This window comes from Photinus pyralis, unplaced genomic scaffold, assembly GCF_008802855.1.
Source record: "Photinus pyralis isolate 1611_PpyrPB1 unplaced genomic scaffold, Ppyr1.3 Ppyr1.4_LG10, whole genome shotgun sequence".
NCBI lineage: Eukaryota > Metazoa > Arthropoda > Insecta > Coleoptera > Lampyridae > Photinus > Photinus pyralis.
Genome location: NW_022170250.1, coordinates 15,421,143 through 15,442,777, shown reverse-complemented (window position 1 = coordinate 15,442,777; position 21,635 = coordinate 15,421,143). Strand labels below are relative to the sequence as shown.

Here is a 21,635-nt window from a genome sequence, read left to right as displayed (position 1 = left end):
TTAGAAACATGCCAGCGGTAATTGTGTACAATTTAGCTTTTTTCGATATCTTTTATGGTAAAGGAGTTATGATCCGAGGTATCTTAGGTGCCACACCCTGTGTATTAAAAAATGCAAATTTAGATTGGGGGTGGATGGGGCGCCGAATATCACGTTGGGATGGTATATCATATAGGTACATACTATTAATTTTTCCCCTACTGCCTGAATGATATTCCAGAATTTCAAGTCAAAACGCCAGATATAATTCCATTTAAAGTTTTCGCGTGGTAGAGAAGTGTATTATTATTATTATACTTCTCTACCTTGGTATGTAATATAAATAATATGGACACAGTAAGACAGTGCAAATTTTTTAAATTCCCGCATTTTTAAAGAGGTGTCAAGATACTGTGAATGTAGCTAAGCAAGCAACCCGTGCATGGTGAAACAGTGGTGCATTTATCTTGTTCCTGTGAAGTTCAAATTTAAAAAGCGTGATTATTCAAAGGTCAGTGAAATACTTTAGCTTCTTGTTTCAGATTTTTTAAACAAAAATGGGCGACATTTTTGAAAACTTTGAATATTCCATATGATGTGTATATGCATGCTCTATAACAGGGGTCGGCAACCTTTTGGTAAGTGTGGGCGAATGTGTAGTTGTGATCCGTGTGAGGGGCCACAGGGGGGGTTAGGGGGGTACGGAGTACCCCCCAAAGGGAAGGGGGGTCCAGGGGTCCTCCCCCGGAAAATGTAAATTCGAATTCACAGTTTTAGCGCCCTAAATTGGTACAAAATAGTTATTTTTCATGTAGTAATTTGCGTTGGAGCGACAGCAAAAAAATATTAAAATACTACTACTTGCAAAAGGGATAGATTAAAAAAAGTTGAATGCTGTTCTAGGATGGAAGTGATTCATACTTCAAGTTCGTTCTAATGCATGTCGCAATTTTGCCGTTCATTTTCACATTATTCGAATGTAAAAGTCGGGCCATATATTTAGTAAAATTTAAAACACTTCGCGGGCCATTAAGAAACGGCGTGCGGGCCGCCGGTAGCCGACCCCTGCTCTATAACCTCAAATAAATACATTCCAAGTTTCTTGTTCCTTCTTACCTTACCGATCCAGCAGTTAGTAGTACACATTGAGAGTCCAGGCTAAAGAGCTCTAAAATAATCTATTTTCAAAAAAAATTAGTTACCGCGCGAAACCGGGGTTTTTAAGGCAGGTGAAATGAATACAAATTGGGAAAAAATAATTAAACCAGCTAAATTTTTCCGCGGGTGAAATCCCGAGGGTTGAAAGGGGTGGAAAGTGGTGTTTTGCAAATTGTGGCAAAATTTTAGACGAAAATGTTCAATGTATAGAGATAAAAAAAAATGAGCAACTTTTGTATCTGCATTATTTTCACATAACCTCGAATTTTACTAGAAAAATCAGAAAAACTGTTTTTTTCGTTTTTTATTCTTATTTTTGCGAAAAAAAAGTCGAAGGGGTTTGAAATTTGGAGGAAACAGCTTGTTTTATGATAAAAAAGAAGATAATTGTTTGGGGCTGTAAAGTTGAACCGTTTCCAAGATCTCACGATTTCTGAAAAAAACCACCTCTCTTTCAAGGGGACAAAAAATCTATTTTTTTTTCATCGTGCAGAGGTGCGCGGAGTAGCAAAATTTTCGTAAAGACTTACATTTTAATAATCAAAAATAAAAAATATTATTCCAATAGAAAAATTTTAAGAAAAGCGGCAAAAACCAGGGGAGCAGTATTAAGATATACCGTTTTTGACAGTAGGTAAATAACTTTTTTTGAACTAAATTAACGTATTGGATTCGCGCTGATAAAAAGTTTTTGAAATCTGTCTTCTCTCTCCTCTTTAATGTTGCTAAAATATTTTCTTTTGTTTCCCAGTGCCCAACTGCCTCAATTAAAACGTCTTTATTATTTCTTTTTTCTGCATTTTTACCGCAATAAAAGCAATTCGAAGTAGAATCGCATTCTTTTGCTTCCTGAACAATTTGTTTTTGTTCACTAACTCTTCTTCCTGCCTGTTTTACACCTGATGCGATTGCGCCTGGGTCTGTTGATCGTTAATTTACAGGAATTTTGAATAAAATTCTCACGAAGTTTATTCCAGGTTTATATTTCAAATCATTTGCTTTGGCCGGTAAAACTAATGTTCTTATTGCAGATTTTGCAAGTTTATCAACAGGCCCAACGCAATTGCATCAGCTATAAAACGGGCAGGAAGAAGAGTCAGTGAACAAAAACAAATTGTTCAGGAATCAGGAAGCAAGATAATTCGATTTTATTTAGAATTGCTTTTATTGCGGTAAAAATGCAGAAAAAAGAAATAATAAAGATGTTTTAACTAAAACAGTTGAGCATAAGATAACAAAAGAGAATATTTAAGCAAACATTAAAGAGAAGGAAGAAGACAGATTTCGAAAAAATCTTTATTAACATCCAATATGATGATTTATCGTGTCAAAAACCGTGTATATCTTAAAACTGTTGTTCCAGTTTTTGGCGATTTTTTCTAATTTTTGCTATAGGAATAATATTATCTTATTTTTGTTTATTAAAATATAAGTCTTTCCAAAAATTTTGCTACCCTGCGCATCTCTGTACGATGAAAAAAAAATAGATTTTTCATCCCCTTGAAAAAGAGGTGGTTTTTTCAGAAATCGGGAGATCTTGGAAACGGTTCAACTTTACGGGCCCAAAAAATTATCTTCTTTTTTAATCATAAAACAAGCTGTTTCAAACCCCTATGACTTTGTTTCGCAAAAATAAGAATAAAAACCGAAAAAAACAGTTTTTCCGGTTTTTCTGGGAAAATTCGAGGTTGTGTGAAAATAGTGTAGATACAAAAGTTGCTCATTTTTTTAATTTCTATAACTTTTACATTGAACATTTTCGTCTAAAATTAATAGTTTTGCCACAATTTGCAAAACACCACTTTCAACCCCCGTGATTTCACCCGCGGAAAAATCCAGCTACCTGAAAAACTTGTAAAAAAATATATAGCCTGGACTATCACTACATAATGCTATTTTTAGGAATGGTTCGTGTAAAAAAGAAGAGAAAAATTGGTGCCACGTCAAAGGAAGCCATGGCTAAGACTGTGAGGCTGGTTATAGACGAACATTCTTCCATAAGACAAGCTGGCGAAGTTTGTAGTATCAAATTCCAGACTTCAGTTAGATACGTCCAAAAAGTAAGAAACTATGGCAATAGGCAGATATTCACCGAAAAAGAAGAACAAATGCTCGCTGTTTATACAGGGTGTTACATGACCGCATGCAAAAAAAAATTGGGTGATACGGGGGGATCAAGACAAACACTTTTTCCAAATAAACCGATGGTCCAACGTGTTTCGTTTGAGAGCCACCCCCAAAGAAATGGTGAAGTTTGAATTTCTTCTTTTTTTTCTCAGCACCCATAAGACTTACAAAGATGGGTGGTACGTTTTTGAATAGGTTTTCGGGTATGCCTTATCCGGTTTTTACTTGGGGGTTCGCAAAAAATTCTGATTTCGACGAAATTTGGTATCTGGGGGTTTTTGAACATGAAAATGACGAATCTGAAATTAGTTTTTGAAATTTCAAAAAAAAAAAGTTCCACTGCAATTCTTGGCCGGGCAACGAAAATCGAGAGAATTACACGAAATTTGGTGTGTACATACTTTATGAATTAAGGAACAAAATTGTCGAACAGTTTTTTAAAATAACTATTCAATTAAAAGTTATACTCATTTGAAGATTGGGCCTTCGGGTTACAAAGTGTCTCCTGCCTACTAGTGAGTGATCTAATTTCACATGTAGTTAATTGAAAATGTCACAAATAACAAAAAAACATAACGATTTAAGTCGGTGTTACGATACTTGCAATAATACTTATTGATTGTAATACAATTTTACTTAAAAATCATTTTCCTATCACACGCAGCCACGGAATTTTTGGAATCGAATTTGCAGACTTGAATACCAAGATCGACATATCGAATTTTTTGTGATCATTTAATCATAATTATCGACTTAAATCATTTACAATAACTCCTGAAACCATCAGAAGTTACCCCAAAGCTGCACCTAGGAAAACCAAGAGACAAAGGACTAAACACTATTATAACTGACACCCCTGAAAAAACATTATTAGAACAGAAAGCTGAAAGCGGAGCGCAACAAAAATTACACCAAACTACGAAAAATTTAAAACATGAGTTAGGAATAATTGACGTTAATAAAGTTGTGGTTGACAAAGTTGTGGGCAAGAAAAGAAAAATAAATAGGACTTGTGAAAATGACTGGAGTATTGACTCAAGGGATGCGGTCGACTTGGTACTTGATGATGAATCTTCTGATAATGATGACTGCATTCCAGAAGATGAAATTGAACCTAACTACCTTAAAATTGGGAAAAAGGATGATTTTGCCTTGGTGAAATTTCCTAATAAGATATTTTATGTCGGTGAGCTTTTATCTGACAAGAACGAGGAAGGTGAGCATGACATATCATACATGAGAAAAAGTCAGAAACTTGGAGGCTGGTTTGTGTTTCCAATTGTGCCAGCTGTGCATTCTGTCAGTAGCAAAGATATTGAATTTATACTTCCGGAACCTATTAGCTTGAAGTCAAAAAGGAAGACATCGAGCTTTACTAAATTCCCAATATCTTTTCATACATATAACGTTCGTTAAGTATTGTCTTACCATACTGCGTCTCAGATTATACTACACATCGTTCACACTGAGACAGACATGATTTTTTAAAATATCGGGTGATTCATTAGAAGTGATGACAGTGAATTTCCCGCAAATCAAAAAAATTATGCAGTTGGTTAATTGCAGTGGTGTATCATCATGCTGTTAGTAAATCGTTTACTTATTTATAATCTACAAATACTGTTTCTGTTTTACCACAATCACGTTTCTTACATATTTTAGGGCATCAAGTCTAAAAATTGTTCAAAATGGAAAAAGTTATAAACTGCAAATGGCACATAACAATTAACAGCGACACTGGTTTCTTAAATGGCAGTCATGACAGAACAAAATTACTAACAAAATTCAAACCGTCAATTTAATAATGCAAAAATCACTAAAACCTTACGCGCGAAATTCAAGCGATCATCACCCGGTACATTTAAGGGTTAATATTTATTTTTTTATTGCAAAAAAAAACTGTAATCTGTTAGCAGTGTGGTTGTATTTATGTTTTGCATTATTCAAAATAAATGAATTGATCTAATAAGGCTTTCCATGCAATTTATTTAATACCGTCTCACAGTGTACTACCCTCCCCTATAGATATTTAGTATTACTACACTGAAAACAAAACGCTACAAGTGGCACGAATCTGTAGCCATGAGAAACTGTTTCATGAATCATGGCTGTGCAATTTTATCTAAACATTTTCGATTCATTAATATGCGCCTTATACCATTCGCTTTAATAGTGTTAAAGTCGCTCATTCATCCTTTACTTTTATTTATGAATATTTACCATTAATTGGGATAAACAGATTGCATTAAAACACAAAATTAATCGAGCGAAGTGTTATAATTAAGGAAATAAACAACTGTGTGTTGTTTATTTTCTGTATGGTTCATCACTCGATTTAGAGTATGGATCAACCACGAGTTTTTTCTGTTAACATTAAAATAATAATTCAACTGATTCATTGCAATTATTATCTCTAGGCAAAGTCTAATAATATCCACAAGGTTTAAAAAGCCACAGCGCGTCATACTAATTATGCGAGTAGTGTCAAAAGGCGACAACGGATTGCAATAACAGGCTAACGTTAATCGTGTATTTTATCACGTTTTTACCGAATACCAATATTTTTAAAAATAACAACTTTAGGTAGGAAAGGTATAGTATTTAAAAAGTCTTACCTAATTACGTGTTTCGTTGGTATAACTTTAAACGCGATCGACGAACTTGTGCAGCTACCAGCTCACAACAGACATGATGAAGTAAGAAAGGAATATTGTGCTAGCGGCTACGGTAGTTGATCTGATGTACCACCACCACTTTTACTGCGCAAACGTTACAGCAACTATTTGAAAATTGTCGGATTAGTAAATTATAGGGTAATAGTAGGGGAGCTAACACGAAATCCACTGAACGAGAATGATCAAAAATTTAACCGATGGTGTTCCATTTTGCCCTATCAGAGTATGCTCAAATCGATCGTCTGCCGCCTCAGGTCATACGACTTAATGCGCTGCGGGTACTTCTTGCGGTACCAATTCTGAAAGGTTGTTTTTCGAAAAAATAAGTTATATACCAAATGAAAACGTTGATAATGGCTCTTAAAAAAATATTTAAAAAAATCCCGCGCATTTGATAACTCCGTAAAAACACAATTCTTAGTCGGTTTTTCACGAACTTTCTACGGATATAACTAGGTTACGGTGAGACGAATGAAGCTGATTTTTTTTACAGACTGATGATAGGTACTACTAATGACTTAACGGTGTTTCGTTTTTAAATTTTGTCTCTAATTACAAGATTATCTTATTAGCTTAACATTATGAGATATCTTATAATTAGAGAAAAAATTTAAAAAAGAAACACTCTCATAATCATTGGCTGTACCTATCATTAGTCTGTAAAAAAAATCAGCTTCATTCTTCCAACAGTAACCTAGTTATATCCATACAAAGTTCGTGAAAAACCGACTAAGAATTGTTTTTTTACGGAGTTATCAAATGTGCGCGATTTTTTTAAATATTTTTTTAAGAGCCATTATCAACGTTTTCATTTGGTGTATAACTTATTTTCTCGAAAAACAACCTTTCAGAATTGGTACCACAAGAAGTACCCGCAGCGCCTTAAGTCGTATGACCTGAGGCGGCAGACGATCGATTTTAGCATACTCTGATATGGCAAAATGGAACTCCATCGGTTAAAATTTTGATCAATCTCGTTCAGTGGATTTCGTGCTAGCTCCCCTACTATAATCAAACAAGCTTTTCTATAATCAATTGAGGAGCGTTTTTTCAAAACTCAAAAGTGCAAAATTGGTGAAAACTGAGCATGTTATCATATATGTATTTTCTGATGCCAGCTTTCTGTTCGTGAACACAGAATAGAGCAAAACGCAATAAAAACCGTGTTATAAACATTCAAAATATGTACGGTTTTGCAAAACTCAACAAAACCGTCAGGATTTATCAAAACTCAACAAGATGCAATTTGCAGTTCTATAAACGTTGTATACTTTGTTTCAAGGGTGCTGAACCTTTCGTCACACTATCTGACGTCATAGCAAAATTAAGGCAGGTCGTAAATTAGTAGTTGGTTTACATATTGTCACATTAACGTTTCAACTTATTTATTAAGGTGTCACTATCGTTCATCATTATTAGACCGCCCAAGTTGACAATCACTTGTAAGGCATCTGGTTCTGATAGGTTTTTTCCTGTTCTTAGGTTTTATAATGGCGAAATGGTCATGTATTTTATGTAGAGGAAGTCCGTTGGTATGAATTAAACCTTTTCAACCGTTTGTAATCACCTCATGTAACCGATTCTTTGCACATCCAAATGGATACTGCCAGAGCATCCGAAACTCTTTGAGATGAAGTGTATGATGGTTACAGAAAACGCATAGGAACATTTGTAACTTAAAGTTTGTTTAGGCAGTTCGTAAATTAATATTTTGTTTACATAATGTTGATGTGAAATTAAGTATGCTACCAATGTGAAGAATACGCGTTAAGTTGCGCGAATTTTAATGACCCTTAACTAGCCATTTGCAGAAGTAGAATAGGCCATGGTTTATCGGTAAGCCTTTTGCATTTATACATCTTACAAATTTGAGATAAAGCGTAGTCATTATACCACTGGCTCATTGAAATAACAACGCATACATACAGTTTCTGTTCTTTTGCCACACAGTCGAGATATTCGCATAAGGATCTTGAATATCTTCTGATCCGATTTATTTAAAAAAAAAACGCAATTGTGAAAGAAAACAGGTAGTGAAGAAAAAACTCTCAAATGTTCATATTCAAATCGTATCTACAAAAGACAAAAAGCGACACTACACCACAAATCCATCTTCTGATCCTGCATGGAGTATTAGGTATATACCGGACCCCTTCACTACTTCTTTTTCTAACTGTTTTGAGAGTACCATCTTGCCAGCTTCTTCTAAAAGACCCTTTACTGTATATCCAGGTTTCGTCTAAAACCACAGGTCGTAATGGAAAGAGTGAAGTTTCGTTGTGTTTAAAGTCTCTCAAAAATTGTAGTCTTCTTTGAACTGCATAGGGCTGTTCCATTAAAAATAATCTATTGGAGACGGTGCATCTCCGCCACGTGAATTTCAGTTTCTTCAAACTGCGGGACAAAGAGGTACCAGATATTTCTACGCCATCAAGTCGTTGAAGATTACTGTGTAAGGAACGGAGTGTAACATTCTCACCTATAAAATCAATTCAATACCTAAGTGTTCTGGCGAACATCTTCATTCTGTGTATCGGTTCGTCATATTTACCTAATGGTAACGGGAATGACCTAAATTCACGATATGAGCGAATCGAACCATTATGCGGTAAAATTTTTAAAATACTTGTCTATTAACGGCGTTGCTGCACTGTCGACTTGCCTAAGCGTTTTTAACTTTGATGATATTTACTTCACTTTTAACACAAACTACCTAATCAACACTGGAAATCTGTCTATAACGAAAATCGTTTGACGGATTGATATTATGACAGATCAATTGGTTTATTTGTCACGACTTACGTTAATGACGTAATTTTTTTGTCTCAATCGATTTAAATGTAATGAAGAGAGAATCACATTTATGACGTCAGGTTCAGCACCAGTGAAACAAAGTATATACCTACTTGTGTTGTCCGTAAAGCGAAATTTATCATGGAGAGCGGAAATGGCGAAATTGACACCGGTGAATATGATAACCATGTCCAAAGCACATCTGGAGGGCGTAAAAGTGGTAAAAATCGAACAAAAACTAGGTATTTTGGTGGTCTCAATAATCCACCAATAGTTAAATGCCCTCACACAGTTTTGCAAAAAACTGGAAAAAGGAAATGCGTAGGCGCTTCTTTAAGCATTGGGGACGTAGAATTCACTTGACATTTCTTAAGCTAGTCTTAGACGGTAATATTTCTTACATCATATTTGTTATCAAATTTGTGACCCAACGGATTGTGACCGTATAATACAGAATTTTTCATGTCAACAAATTTTTGTTACAAAATGTGATAGAAAATACGACGTGTCCTATTTCTATAACAATTCGTGTCACTTTTTGGACATAATGTGTAAAGACTACAATTTAATTTCGAATACAAGTGATATTTTTTGTATGAAACTTAAATCTATTATTCAGTTAATTACAAATTAAAGGTCGTATATTTTTTATATTGTAAATCACAGGTTATGATATCTACTTACTCTATATGTGTTCATTTTGATTTAAATTATTTAAGTATTTTTTTTTTGTGTAGATTATATTATTAAGTTATCACTCTCTACTTGAATTTAATTTAATTTTGTCCTGTTATTGGATTTATTCTGTTTGGGCAATAAAGCATTATTATTATTATTATTATTATAAGCATGCCCATAAACCAGAAGTTATAAAATACCGCTTTTAAGCTGTTTGACTTAACCTAAAAATTTACGCCAGTCGCCAGCACGAAAAGTGGTTTGTGGTCGCCACTGATAATCAATATGTCTTGGACAAATGACCAAGTATCATTGTTAATTGAACAGTATGAAAAAAATGAGTGTTTGTATTTTGTGAAACATAAGGACTACCACAACAAGCAAAGACGTGGAGTGGCATTGGATCGTGTCTGTAGGGCACTCAATGCAATTCGACCGAACACAACAACTGTGGAAATTCAAAAGAAATGGAATGGCATTCGAAACACTTATGCAATTGAACGGAGAAAGTATCTAGCAAATTTCCGTAGTGGTGCTGGAGAAGAGGATGTAAGTTAATTGTTTTGCAACACGTACTTCAGATGTTTAAACGCACTCTTATTTCAGATTTATACTCCATCATTGTGGTACTATGAGAAACTGACCTTTTTAAACCAGCACCTAAACATTCGACAGTCTACATCATCGTATCAATTAGATACTTTGGATGACGAACAAGGCGAACTCATAGAAGGCGAATATGAACTACAATGTGATGGGAGTTTGACACAACTATCTTCTCCGGCATCAAGTGATGATACTGTTGTAGGAAGTTATTGTAGTAGAGCTTCGACACCTGCTAAAAAAACGACGTTCAAAAGATTGTGGGGAAGCCAATGTAATAATAATAATATAATAATAATAATAATATATATTGACTGCATACTTGTAACAAAAAAATATACATTTGCAGAAGTCACACAATATTGTTGAAATCTAAATCTTCTAAATTTTCAAATACTGCTACGCTATAAAAGGCATGTTTAATTAATACACATTTAAGAATTTTCCTAAGGCTTAGGATTGATAATTTTCTTATACTTACAGGTAATTTATTAAAAAGTATGACAGAAGTGTTTTGAAAACTCATATATGTTTTGTGTAGCCTACAGTATTTCACATAAATTTCTGTGGACGAACGTGTGTTGTGGGAGTGTATGTCAGATCTTAAGGAATAATTGTCCAATTGAGATCTGGCATACAAGATGCAATTTAAAATATATATGAAGGAACAGTTAGTGCTCTTAGTTGGATAAACATGTCCCTGCAATCTTCTCTGTAATCCAAGTTGCCAACGATTCTGATTGCCTTCCGTTGTAGTGCAAAAATCCCATTTGAATGTGAGCAATTCCCCCATACAATGTTGCAGTACATTAACTGTGACTGTATTAATGCTATGCGACCCTTAAGACACGAACAGAGACGTTGTCAGATAACCTTCATAATGCAAAGGTATTGCGACCTATTGTTACAGCTAACTGATCTATATGTTTGTTGAAACTTAGTTTGGGATCAATCCAAACTCCAAGGAACTTAGACTCAGCTGGATTTCTATCATAGTTGTGCGGTCTCAAGGACATAACCATTTCCGTTGTTTTAGTATGATTTAGACACAATTCGTTTGCTGCGCACCAATTATCGGCTATCTGAAGTGCTGCGGTAGATGTGTTGATTAAGCGTTCCAAATCACCTGCATTCGTAAGAACAGTTGTATCGTCGGCGTATTGTAGACACTGTCCAATAGTAGAGAGCGTTGGTCCAAGATCGTTAATAAACATGAATAAATAAAAGAGGTCCCAAAATAGAACCTTGTGGAACACCTCTTTTTATTGCTAGCAGATTAGATACCGTTCCATTAGCCTTAACGGCCTGCATGCGATCATGTAAGTATGAAGCTATTAAGGCCAAGCTATTGCCATCAAAATGAAACACTTTTTCAAGCTTTTTTAGTAAAATATTATGTGACACATTATCAAACGCTCTCGTGAAATCAAGAAATATCGCTAAAGTGTGGTGTCCCCGTTCGAAACACTCCAAGGTGTAATTCACAAAATTAATTAGCGCATCGTTGGTACTCTTATTTTTACGAAAGCCGAACTGGTTCTTGAACAAAAAGTTTGCAGCCTCCATGAACATGATTATTTGCTTACTGATTATAACTTCGTACACTTTAGAGAATGCTATTATTATATATCATTAAATTTGGGAATTATGTTTGTTGCAAATTGTTTGCAGTGTATACGTCGGTAGGCGTCCCGAAATGGGCATGGATGCCTTTTGGATCGCAAAATGCCCCACGTAACCACTTCTGGATCAAACCATCTTATTCTATTTATTCAATTGTATACTTTCCCACGATTCTTTTATGATTGAAAAGGTGGGAGAGCGAAATTCCTACTGAAATTGCCCTTTTGAGGGTTACATGTTTTTTTAGATTGATGATTATGTTTTTTTTTGTTTTCCTCAATAAATGGCTATTATTATATATAACTAAATTTAGGAATTATGTTTGTTGCAATTTATTGCTAGTGTATACGTCGGTAGGCGTCCCGAAATGGGCATGGATGCCTTTTGGATCGCAAAATGCCCCACGTAACCACCTCGGGATCAAACCATCTTATTCTATTTATTCAATTGTATATACTTTCCCACAATTCTTTTATCATGGAAAAGGGCTCTGAAATTGCCCTTTTGAAGGTTACATGTTGTTTTAGATTGATGATTTTTGTTTTCCTCAATAAATGACTATTATTATTATAATTTCGTTTATTGATTTTTATTATTATTGTTATGTATTAAGAGACATATTTAGGTTAATTTTTGCTTGTTTGAAAGCGATTGATACACGTGATTGCTGTCCATATTTGGATTATGTGCGCTTTAATAAATTCTTACTACGAAATCGTTCGGGGTCCAAGGTGCAAAACATTCCGTTGCGCCAGATTTGTGGTAAAAAGCAATTTATTAATCAAAAATTGACAGTTAGTGAAAATTTCAACGCATCCATAAAAGTAAGTTCCTTTGAATTGTTGTATTGTATAAGTTCGAGTTCGGAGCTTTGCTTTTAAACGTTTGCGGGCAGGGAGGCTACGCTCTCATCGGTTATGGTCGTTTTGTCTAATTAGTGGCACGTTTTATTTTGCTGCCGGATGCTTTTGCTACCTCAGAAAGGTGCGCACCAGATATCTCTTTAAAATAACGAATCCAAGTGTAATACTTGACAACTAAAAAATCCAAGACTAGTCTCGCTCCTGCAAGTTCATCAGAATTTGGCAGTATAAATATAACATTTTGATTGAATACACGAAATAGAATGTTTTTTATCACGTCCAGTTATCCATGGAACTTGGCGGTGCGTTTTTCAGCGCAAATGGCATCTTTCTGTACCTGCATATGCCCCCCTTGCGGTTTTATCTCTATCATTTGAACCGTTGACTTCCCATTAACCAGCTTAAAGATCCTATGTTGTCATTATTGGGGCTTGGGCGACGTGGTATCATCGATCCGTGGATAGCTATATCAGGGATAGAGTTTCCTTTGTTTCACCATATCTACAATTAGATAGTGTATCGTCTTCTGTGTGGGTGTGACAGGGGTCTTATCGAGGTGACCAGAGATAAAAAAATGTATAAATGAAGTTTATTTTGTAATAAAATAGTCATTTAACGTTACAAAATTGTTCAAAAAATATATATAGAATACTAACAGTATCTGTACATTTCCTTAAATCTACGTTGAGCTTCATCTACAGATATGTAAGTACAACAACGTGGGAGTTTTATATACAGATCACCTGAATGAACCAATCAACTTCAATTATTGGACCATGGAGTTTATGTAATGAGGCGTTAATGAAAAATATTAAATAATTAACTTAACTAATTTGTTCTATGTCCTGGTGTGATTGGTGGTGTTGTCCCAGGCCCACTGCGGAAATTCGCCCAGGTCCGTGTAGACGACCGGGGCGAGTAGCGGAAATATAACTAGTAAAACGACAAATGCGATTATGTTAACGCCTATGCCGACGATTATCATTTGTTTGGTTGGAATATTGCATGCGGCGGATGCGATCGCGTTCGGCGGCGTGCCGACGGGCAGACAGAAGGCGTGCGAGCACGCCAGACCGGCGGGCATCATCAGGTAGAGCGGGTGCACGCCTATGTCCCGCGAGAGTTCGGCGAGCACCTGCAGTATGACGTTGGCGACGGCGACGTTGCTGGAGAATTCGGTTAGGATCGAGGCGAGAAGCGTCGAAACGGCCATTGTTCCGAACTTGCCGAGCACGCGCAGGCCGCCGAGCTGCGAGGCGACGAGTTTGCCCATTTTTGTTTGCTGCGAGCCTTCGGCCAAGGCGAACGCGCCGCCCAGCAGAAAGATAATGCCCCAGGGTAGCTTCTGTTGGACCACCTTCCAGGTGACTAAGGGAGGCGACGGCTCGGTCGGTCTCGCGTTCTTGTTACGCCTGAAGATGTTGACGAAGTCCGACTTCGATGGCAGTATAAACAGCAGCATCACCACGATCATAGCGGCGGTGGCATCTTTCACCTGGATTTAAGGCTTAGTTAAGTGGGGGAGAAGCAAACGTAATAAATACCTTAGTGTTGGTGATAAGCGTAGGCCATCCCCGAATGAACTGGGGCTGTCGGAAGAACCACAAGAGGACGGCGATGCCGAAGAGGATCGCGACGGAAATTTCGTGGAATGTCATCGGGCCCATCTCGACCATTTTCTGACGGATCACCTTCTGCGCGACGTACTCGCCCTGCTTGCCGACGCGTATGCACTGCGCGTCCTTCGATTTCGGCCTGAACAGTCCCAAGTAAAAGACTTGGAGCCACAGCCACGTCAGCGCCATTGTTATTAGCATAATTGGCACGTTCAGAAATATCCAGTGCGTGAAGATTAGGCCCTCGCTTTCGCTGAAGAATCGCTCGTAGATTCCTGAAAATATTTCCGTTTGCATTTTCAAAAACTGTGAAATAAAAAATACAGGGTGTTTAAAAAATTTTTGAGTCTCCTGACGACAGTAACACAACGTGACAAATGTCAATGGACTTGTACACATATGCACAGGGTGTTTCAAAAATAACCTACTCACCTTTAAAAGTGAGATTAGTCCCACTTCCTACAATAGTACCAAGGCCGCCAATTGTGGAAGCATAGGCCACCCCTAGGAAATAGCTGATGGTAACTTTGCTCGGCTGCAATTTCTCGTCGGGCTTCGGTTTCGTTTCGGTGGGCTCGTCCTCGTTTTCGTTCTCCGGATGAATGTACATCTTACCGATACCCTGACTTTCCAGTTCCTTGAGGGTGGCGTCGATGATCGGGCACATCATCGCGACGGCCGCCGTGTTCGAGATCCACATCGAGACGAACATCGTGACCGTGATCAGGCCGAAGTGCAACCGTCTCGGACTGCACCCGACGAGCAGGATCGTGGCCAACGCGAGGCGTCGGTGGAGGTTGCAGTGCTCGACGGCGATGGCGATTATTAGGCCGCCGATGAACATCATGTTCGTCTCCTTCAGGTAGGCCAGGGAGGTCGCCTCCGAGTCGAGTATACCCATCAGGGGAAAGAGCACCATCGGAATTAAAGCGGTCACCGGTAACGGCAGACACTCGGTCACCCAGAAGCCGGCCATTACGATTACGACGTAAAGGCAGCGCATGTCGGGCGTGTTGTGCATTATGAAGACCGGTAGGAGGATTAGGGGGAAGAACACGATGAAGAGGGTCCGCCAGTAGATGGCCAACGCCTCCCGGAGTAACACCAGTTTGCTCGTCATTGTGTCGGATTCTGACTGGAATTGAAAGTATGATTATTCGTAGTCATAAACAAAACAGCACACATCTTATTCTACCTGCATTTGACTTTTTTGTACCGAATAATGAAAATGTTAAAAATCGGGCGCCGCCAACAGGGACAACGGACTTGATTGCGGAGGCAACGTTGCTATAGTTCGATTTGCCAGTTAATTTGTAATGCTCTAGCACGCTTGGATGGGGTGAATCATACCCTGCCTGCTATTTTAAACTATGACCTCGTTCAAGACAGAATACCCTTATAAAGAAATTCGCTCCTAGTAAATTCGTACCCTGGAAAATTCGCACCCAAAGTCGTGGATAAATGGCCCAAAAAATTCGTAACGGAAAATTAGCTAACATTAACTCCTTTATCAAAAAATTCGCTCCTAGTGAATTAAAAAAAAAAATCTCCCCCGAACTCGACTAAAAGTGATCAGAAAAATTGCGCCCCAAGTGAACCTTAACAAAATTCCTTAATAATCCCCCCCCCCCCCCCCCCCCCCCCCAAACTGGACAAAAAGTGATCAGAAAAATTGCACCGAAGAAAATTCCCTCTCAGTGAATTTGTACCTTAACAAAATTCCTTAAAAATTCGACCCAAAACTCGACTAAAAGTAATCAGAAAAATTGCACCCATGAAAATTCACTCCCAGTGAATTTGTACCTTAACAAAATTCCTTCAATATTCGACCCAAAACTCGACTAAAAGTGATCGGAAAAATTGCACCCACGAAAATTCGCTCCAAATGGATTTGTACTCGTTTGTACCTTAACAAAATTCCTTGAAAATTCGCCCTCGAATTCGACTAAAAGTGATAAAACCCGATCCTAGTAAATTTGTACCTTTAAAAAATTCGTCGCCGAACTCACTAAAAGTGATCAGATAAATTGCGCCCATGAAAATTCACTCCTAGTGCATTTGCACCTTTAAAAAAATTCAGCCCCGAACTCGACTAAAAATGATCCAAAAAATGCACCCATGAAAATTCCCTCCTAGTGAATTTGTATCTTAACAAAATTCCTTCAAAATTCGCCCCCGAACTAGACTAAAAGTGATCGGAAAAATTGCACCCATGAAAATTCGCTCCAAGTGAATTCGTACCTTAACAAAATTCCTTAAAAATTCACTCCCGACCTCTACAAAAAGTGATCAGAAAAATTACACCCATGAAAATTCGCTCCTAGTGAATTTATACCTTCACAAAATTTCCCCCGAACTCGACTAAAAGTGACCAGAAAAAATGGCACCCAAGATAATTCACTCCTGGTGAATTTGTACCTTTAAAAAATTCACCCCCGAACTTGACTAAGTGATAAAAAAATTGTACCCATGAAAATTCACTGCAAGTGAATTTGCACCTTTACAAAATTTGCCCCCGAACTCTACTAAAAGTGATCGGAAAAATTGCACCCATGAAAATTCGGTCCTAGTAAATTTGTACCTTTAAAAAATTCGTCGCCGAACTCACTAAAAGTGATCAGATAAATTGCGCCCGTGAAAAGTCAGAGCGGAAAATTCTTTTACAAAAACTCGTTTTAATCAGCCCAAAGAAAACTCGTTCCCTTACAAGCAGCTTGAGGGAAACTGGTTTCTCTTATGCGTTTCATTAGAATAACGGAATAACATATAAGTTATGCTCACATTCTATAAGAAAATTTTTTTCCGGGTCGATCTGAGACAATTTTTTTTTCGGGGCTCAAAAAATGGCAGTGTATAACCTTCCTTTTTTACCAAAAAATCGACTGCACCAAAATTTCTCGGGAAAACACTTTTTCTTATTAATTTTGGGTGCGTAGAATCCAAAACAATTCGTACTTTTTCGATCAGACTTCTCAATCAAAAGTTATAGACTAGAAACCAATTTCGAAAGAAAATTCAAAGGGCTGTAACTTTTGAACTAGTAGCCCAATCTTGGAACTGTTTGAAATTATGGATTCTACAGGCCACATTCTATAAGAAAATTTTTTTTCGGGTCGATCTGAGACAATTTTTTTTTCGCGGTTCAAAAAAAGGCAGTGTATAACCTTCCTTTTTTACCAAAAATCGACTGCACCAAAATTTCTCGGGAAAACACTTTTTCTTATTAATTTTTGTGCGTAGAATCCAAAACAATTCGTACTTTTTCGATCAGACTTCTCAATCAAAAGTTATAGACTAGAAACCAATTTCGAAAAAAATTCAAAGGGCTGTAACTTTTGAACTAGTAGCCCAATCTTGGAACTGTTTGAAATTATGGATTCTACAGGCCACATTCTATAAGAAAATTTTTTTTTCCGGATCGATCTGAGACAATTTTTTTTTCGGGGCTCAAAAAAGGCAGTGTATAACCTTCCTTTTTTACCAAAAATCGACTACACCAAAATTTCTCGGGAAAAAACTTTTTCTTATTAATTTGGGTGCGTAGAATCCAAATCAATTCGTACTTTTTCGATCAGACTTCTCAATCAAAAGTTATAGACTAGAAACCAATTTCGAAAAAAATTTCAAAGGGCTGTAACTTTTGAACTAGTAGCCCAATCTTGGAACTGTTTGAAATTATGGATTCTACAGGCCACATTCTATAAGAAAATTCTTTTTCCGGGTCGATCTGAGACAATTTTTTCTTCGGGGCTCAAAAAAAGGCAGTGTTTTACCTTCCTTTTTTACCAAAAATCGACTACACCAAAAATTCTCGGGAAAACACTTTTTCTTATTAATTTTGGTGCGTAGAATCCAAAACAATTCGTACTTTTTCGATTAGACTTCTCAATCAAAAGTTGTAGACTAGAAACCATTTTCGAAAGAAAATTCAAAGGGCTGTAACTTTTGAACTAGTAGCCCAATCTTGGAACTGTTTGAAATTATGGATTCTACAGGCCACATTCTATAAGAAAATTTTTTTCCGGATCGATCTGAGACAATTTTTTTTTCGGGGCTCAAAAAATGGCAGTGTATTTTTTACCAAAAATCGACTACACCAAAATTTCTCGGGAAAACACTTTTTCTTATTAATTTGGGTGCGTAGAATCCAAAACAATTCGTACTTTTTCGATCAGACCTCTCAATCAAAAGTTATAGACTAGAAACCAATTTCGAAAAAAATTCAAAGGGCTGTAACTTTTGAACTAGTAGCCCAATCTTGGAACTGTTTGAAATTATGGATTCTATAGGCCACATTCTATAAGAACATTTTTTTTTCCGGGTCGATCTGAGACAATTTTTTTTCTGGCCTCAAAAAAAGGCAGTGTATAACCTTCCTTTTTTTACCAAAAATCGACTGTAGCAAAATTTCTCGCGAAAACACTTTTTCTTATTAATTTTGGTGCGTAGAATCCAAAACAATTCGTACTTTTTCGATCAGACTTCTCAATCAAAAGTTATAGACTAGAAAACCAATTTCGAAAGAAAATTCAAAGGGCTGTAACTTTTGAACTAGTAGCCCAATCTTGGAACTGTTTGAAATTATGGATTCTACAGGCCACATTCTATAAGAAAATTTTTTTTCGGGTCGGTCTGAGACAATTTTTTTTTCGGGGCTCAAAAAAGGCAGTGTATAACCTTCCTTTTTTACCAAAAATCGACTGCACCAAAATTTCTCGGGAAAACACTTTCTTATTAATTTTGGTGCGTAGAATCCAAAACAATTCGTACTTTTTCGATCAGACTTCTCAATCAAAAGTTATAGACTAGAAACAAATTTCGAAAAAAAATTCAAAGGGCTGTAACTTTTGAACTAGTAGCCCAATCTTGGAACTGTTTGAAATTATGGATTCTACAGGTCACATTCTATAAGAAATTTTTTTCCGGGTCGACCTGGACAATTTTTTTTGAGGGCCTCAAAAAATGGCAGTGTATGACCTTCCTTTTTTACAAAAAATCGACTGCACCAAAATTTCTCGGGAAAACACTTTTTCTTATTAAATTTGGTGCGTAGAATCCAAAACAATTCGTACTTTTTCGATCAGACTTCTCAATCAAAAGTTATAGACTAGAAACCAATTTCGAAAAAAATTATCAAAGTCCTCGTTTGAGATCGAAGGGACTTCAGCGCATTTTTGTGTGGCAGATCAGTATTCTATTAGCCACTTTCGACTCAACCATCAATAACAGATCTTGTCAAAGGCTACTACATTCACTAACCGCTTCCCACTTTCCGCGTGCACCCGCAATTCGCTTTTAAAGTTTTGACTCCACCATCAGTAAGATCGTGTCGGGGGCTACCACATTCCCTTTGACGGTACCCCCTTCCGACGTCCCGTTCACCCCCAATTCGCGTTTGAAGATTTGACTCCACCATCAGTAAGATCGTGTCGCGGGCTACCACATTCCCTTTGACGGTACCCATCTTCCGACGTCCCGTTCACTCGCAATTCACTTCTATTGGCGGCACGAGAAAGAGAGACAGCGATTCGAGATTTACGAAACGTTAAACCGCGTGAGTTCGTAACGGAAGATAAAAGGCGCCCGAAGTTGACTACTTCTCGAAGACGCGCGCGCGCGCCTCGCAAAAGGTCGTTAATTTCGCCCCTATGACAAAAAACAAAATTCCGACGACACCAATTTGAAAAGAATCGGACCAAAACTGTAATAGAAGATAGGAAAAAACTGAAAAACCTTCACGTTAGTATACTACGCTCGAGGATGACGCCCAGATGTCGCCAACCCCACATCATGTAGCCATGTCCCTAAGGTTGACAAATTTCACGGCCCCGTAGATACACGTACACCCGTTGCCTTTCTACAAGAGTTCTTCTACGCGCCCACATTTGCTGCCAGCCAGCCAACCAGCCAGCCAAAGTGAGATTAAAAGCTACTTTTTACAAATAAATTTGCAAAAATGCGCTAAAAAATTCAAAGGGCTGTAACTTTTGAACTAGTAGCCCAATCTTGGAACTGTTTGAAATTATGGATTCTACAGCTTACATTATGAGCATGCCGGTTCAAGGTGCTGTTTCCTCCCACAATTCAAACACTAGTGCGCGCACGTGTTGAATGATTTATAATAGTAATGGAAATCAAAATTAAGGTTAATTAGATCTGATTCAAGAGTGGAATGAACTTGTCCACATTAAATTGATCAAAGGACGGTCAAGCCACCCTCCCCTTGTCTAAGAAGAAATTTGCCCCACCTCCCTTCCGCCATGTAAAATGCGCCCCTAACATTAACAAACAATTCCTATGTGGTCTATTGTCTCGAAACGGGCGACGGTACAAAAAAATTATCAGCTGTCGTAAATCCGAGATTATTTACACTAGGATTAAGTACGTAATTAGTATTTTTCCCAGAGAAATTGGGAAACTCGCCGCTATCTTAATTATAGGCATTCGAAATTCTAATAATAGCCCAGACTAATTTTTTCGAGTTCGCACGCGCACGTGGGATTGAAAAACATGGGCTGCTGTGTAGATTAAAGTGTGTCACGGTGCGTAACGACTACGTCACGTGACGTATAGCGGACGAGCCCCTTTTTATTAATAATTTCTTTTACAGTCGAGATTAGCGAAAGCGGGGGACCTTTGTACGGATTGCACAAACCACAATCAGAACATAAAATCCACCTTGTTCTGGTTCTGTGCTGATCTAATTAAGGGAAACGCAAGCGAGACATCGCCGAGTTCACTCACCCTGCACCAAACGCGTCGCACCCCAATCTTCTCTTTTTCCAAACAAAGCAAACTAAATTACAATAGTTCCAATGCGGGTCGGTTATTAACCGTTCGAATGCCCCGTCGAACAATAAACTCATTTATCACCCGATTGAAAAACGTGGACTATGCCCCCCATACTCACTTCCTCCCCGTCTCAAAACGTGCCTGACTACACAATTAATTAAAATAGACTGTGGACAATTACCTTACGCTGTATTCAACAATAAATTAATCCAGACGTTAGCAGAGTTCGCCTTTCATAATTTCTGCACGTGTGCAACAAACTATCGCCTAGGTACCGATCACTTCCCACCGACTACGCCGATTTGGTATCTACTACTGAAAGTATTTTCGTAACGCGCGCACGGTCGACCGGTACATACCCCCCCTCGACCGTTTTAAAAATTATCACACTCATTAATATTCATCATTCCAGTGACATCGCTTTATTACTTCATCGCCATTGCTAATTTCGTCCCCTAAAAAACTTGTGAGGGGGGGGGGGGGGGAAAGTTAGACAGATTCACCCGTCCCCCCCCCCCCCCAACATCACACTACAGAGTGTAGTGACATATTCCAAATGATCTTGCACCAAAATTTGGTGTTAACGAGTTAATCAAATCTTTGAGTTGACATTATAACTTCACACTCCCAGTGTCAACAGTCAAAAATTTGTGTGTGTTTGTGTTGATTTTCCGATAATTATTGCTATTAATCGCGTTAATAAGTAATTTAAATATTTCGGATGACAT

General features: G+C 37.6%; 1 protein-coding gene across 2 annotated transcripts; it reads right to left on the bottom strand.

Moving 5' to 3' along the window:
• Nucleotides 1–13,071: 13,071 nt before the first annotated feature.
• Nucleotides 13,072–21,245, bottom strand: LOC116161579 (protein I'm not dead yet-like). Of its 2 annotated transcripts, none has more exons than XM_031474969.1 (4): nucleotides 21,089–21,245; nucleotides 14,548–15,250; nucleotides 14,044–14,390; nucleotides 13,072–13,994 (listed from the first exon to the last, which is right to left on the bottom strand). In XM_031474969.1, exons 2-4 carry the CDS (start codon nucleotides 15,233–15,235, stop codon nucleotides 13,338–13,340), a joined length of 1,692 nt encoding a protein of 563 aa, XP_031330829.1. In that variant the 5' UTR covers nucleotides 15,236–15,250; nucleotides 21,089–21,245; the 3' UTR covers nucleotides 13,072–13,337. The 2 variants fall into 2 exon arrangements, with proteins under 2 accessions (XP_031330829.1, XP_031330830.1); XM_031474970.1 differs by lacking the exon at nucleotides 21,089–21,245 and adding an exon at nucleotides 20,860–21,053.
• Nucleotides 21,246–21,635: the final 390 nt, after the last annotated feature.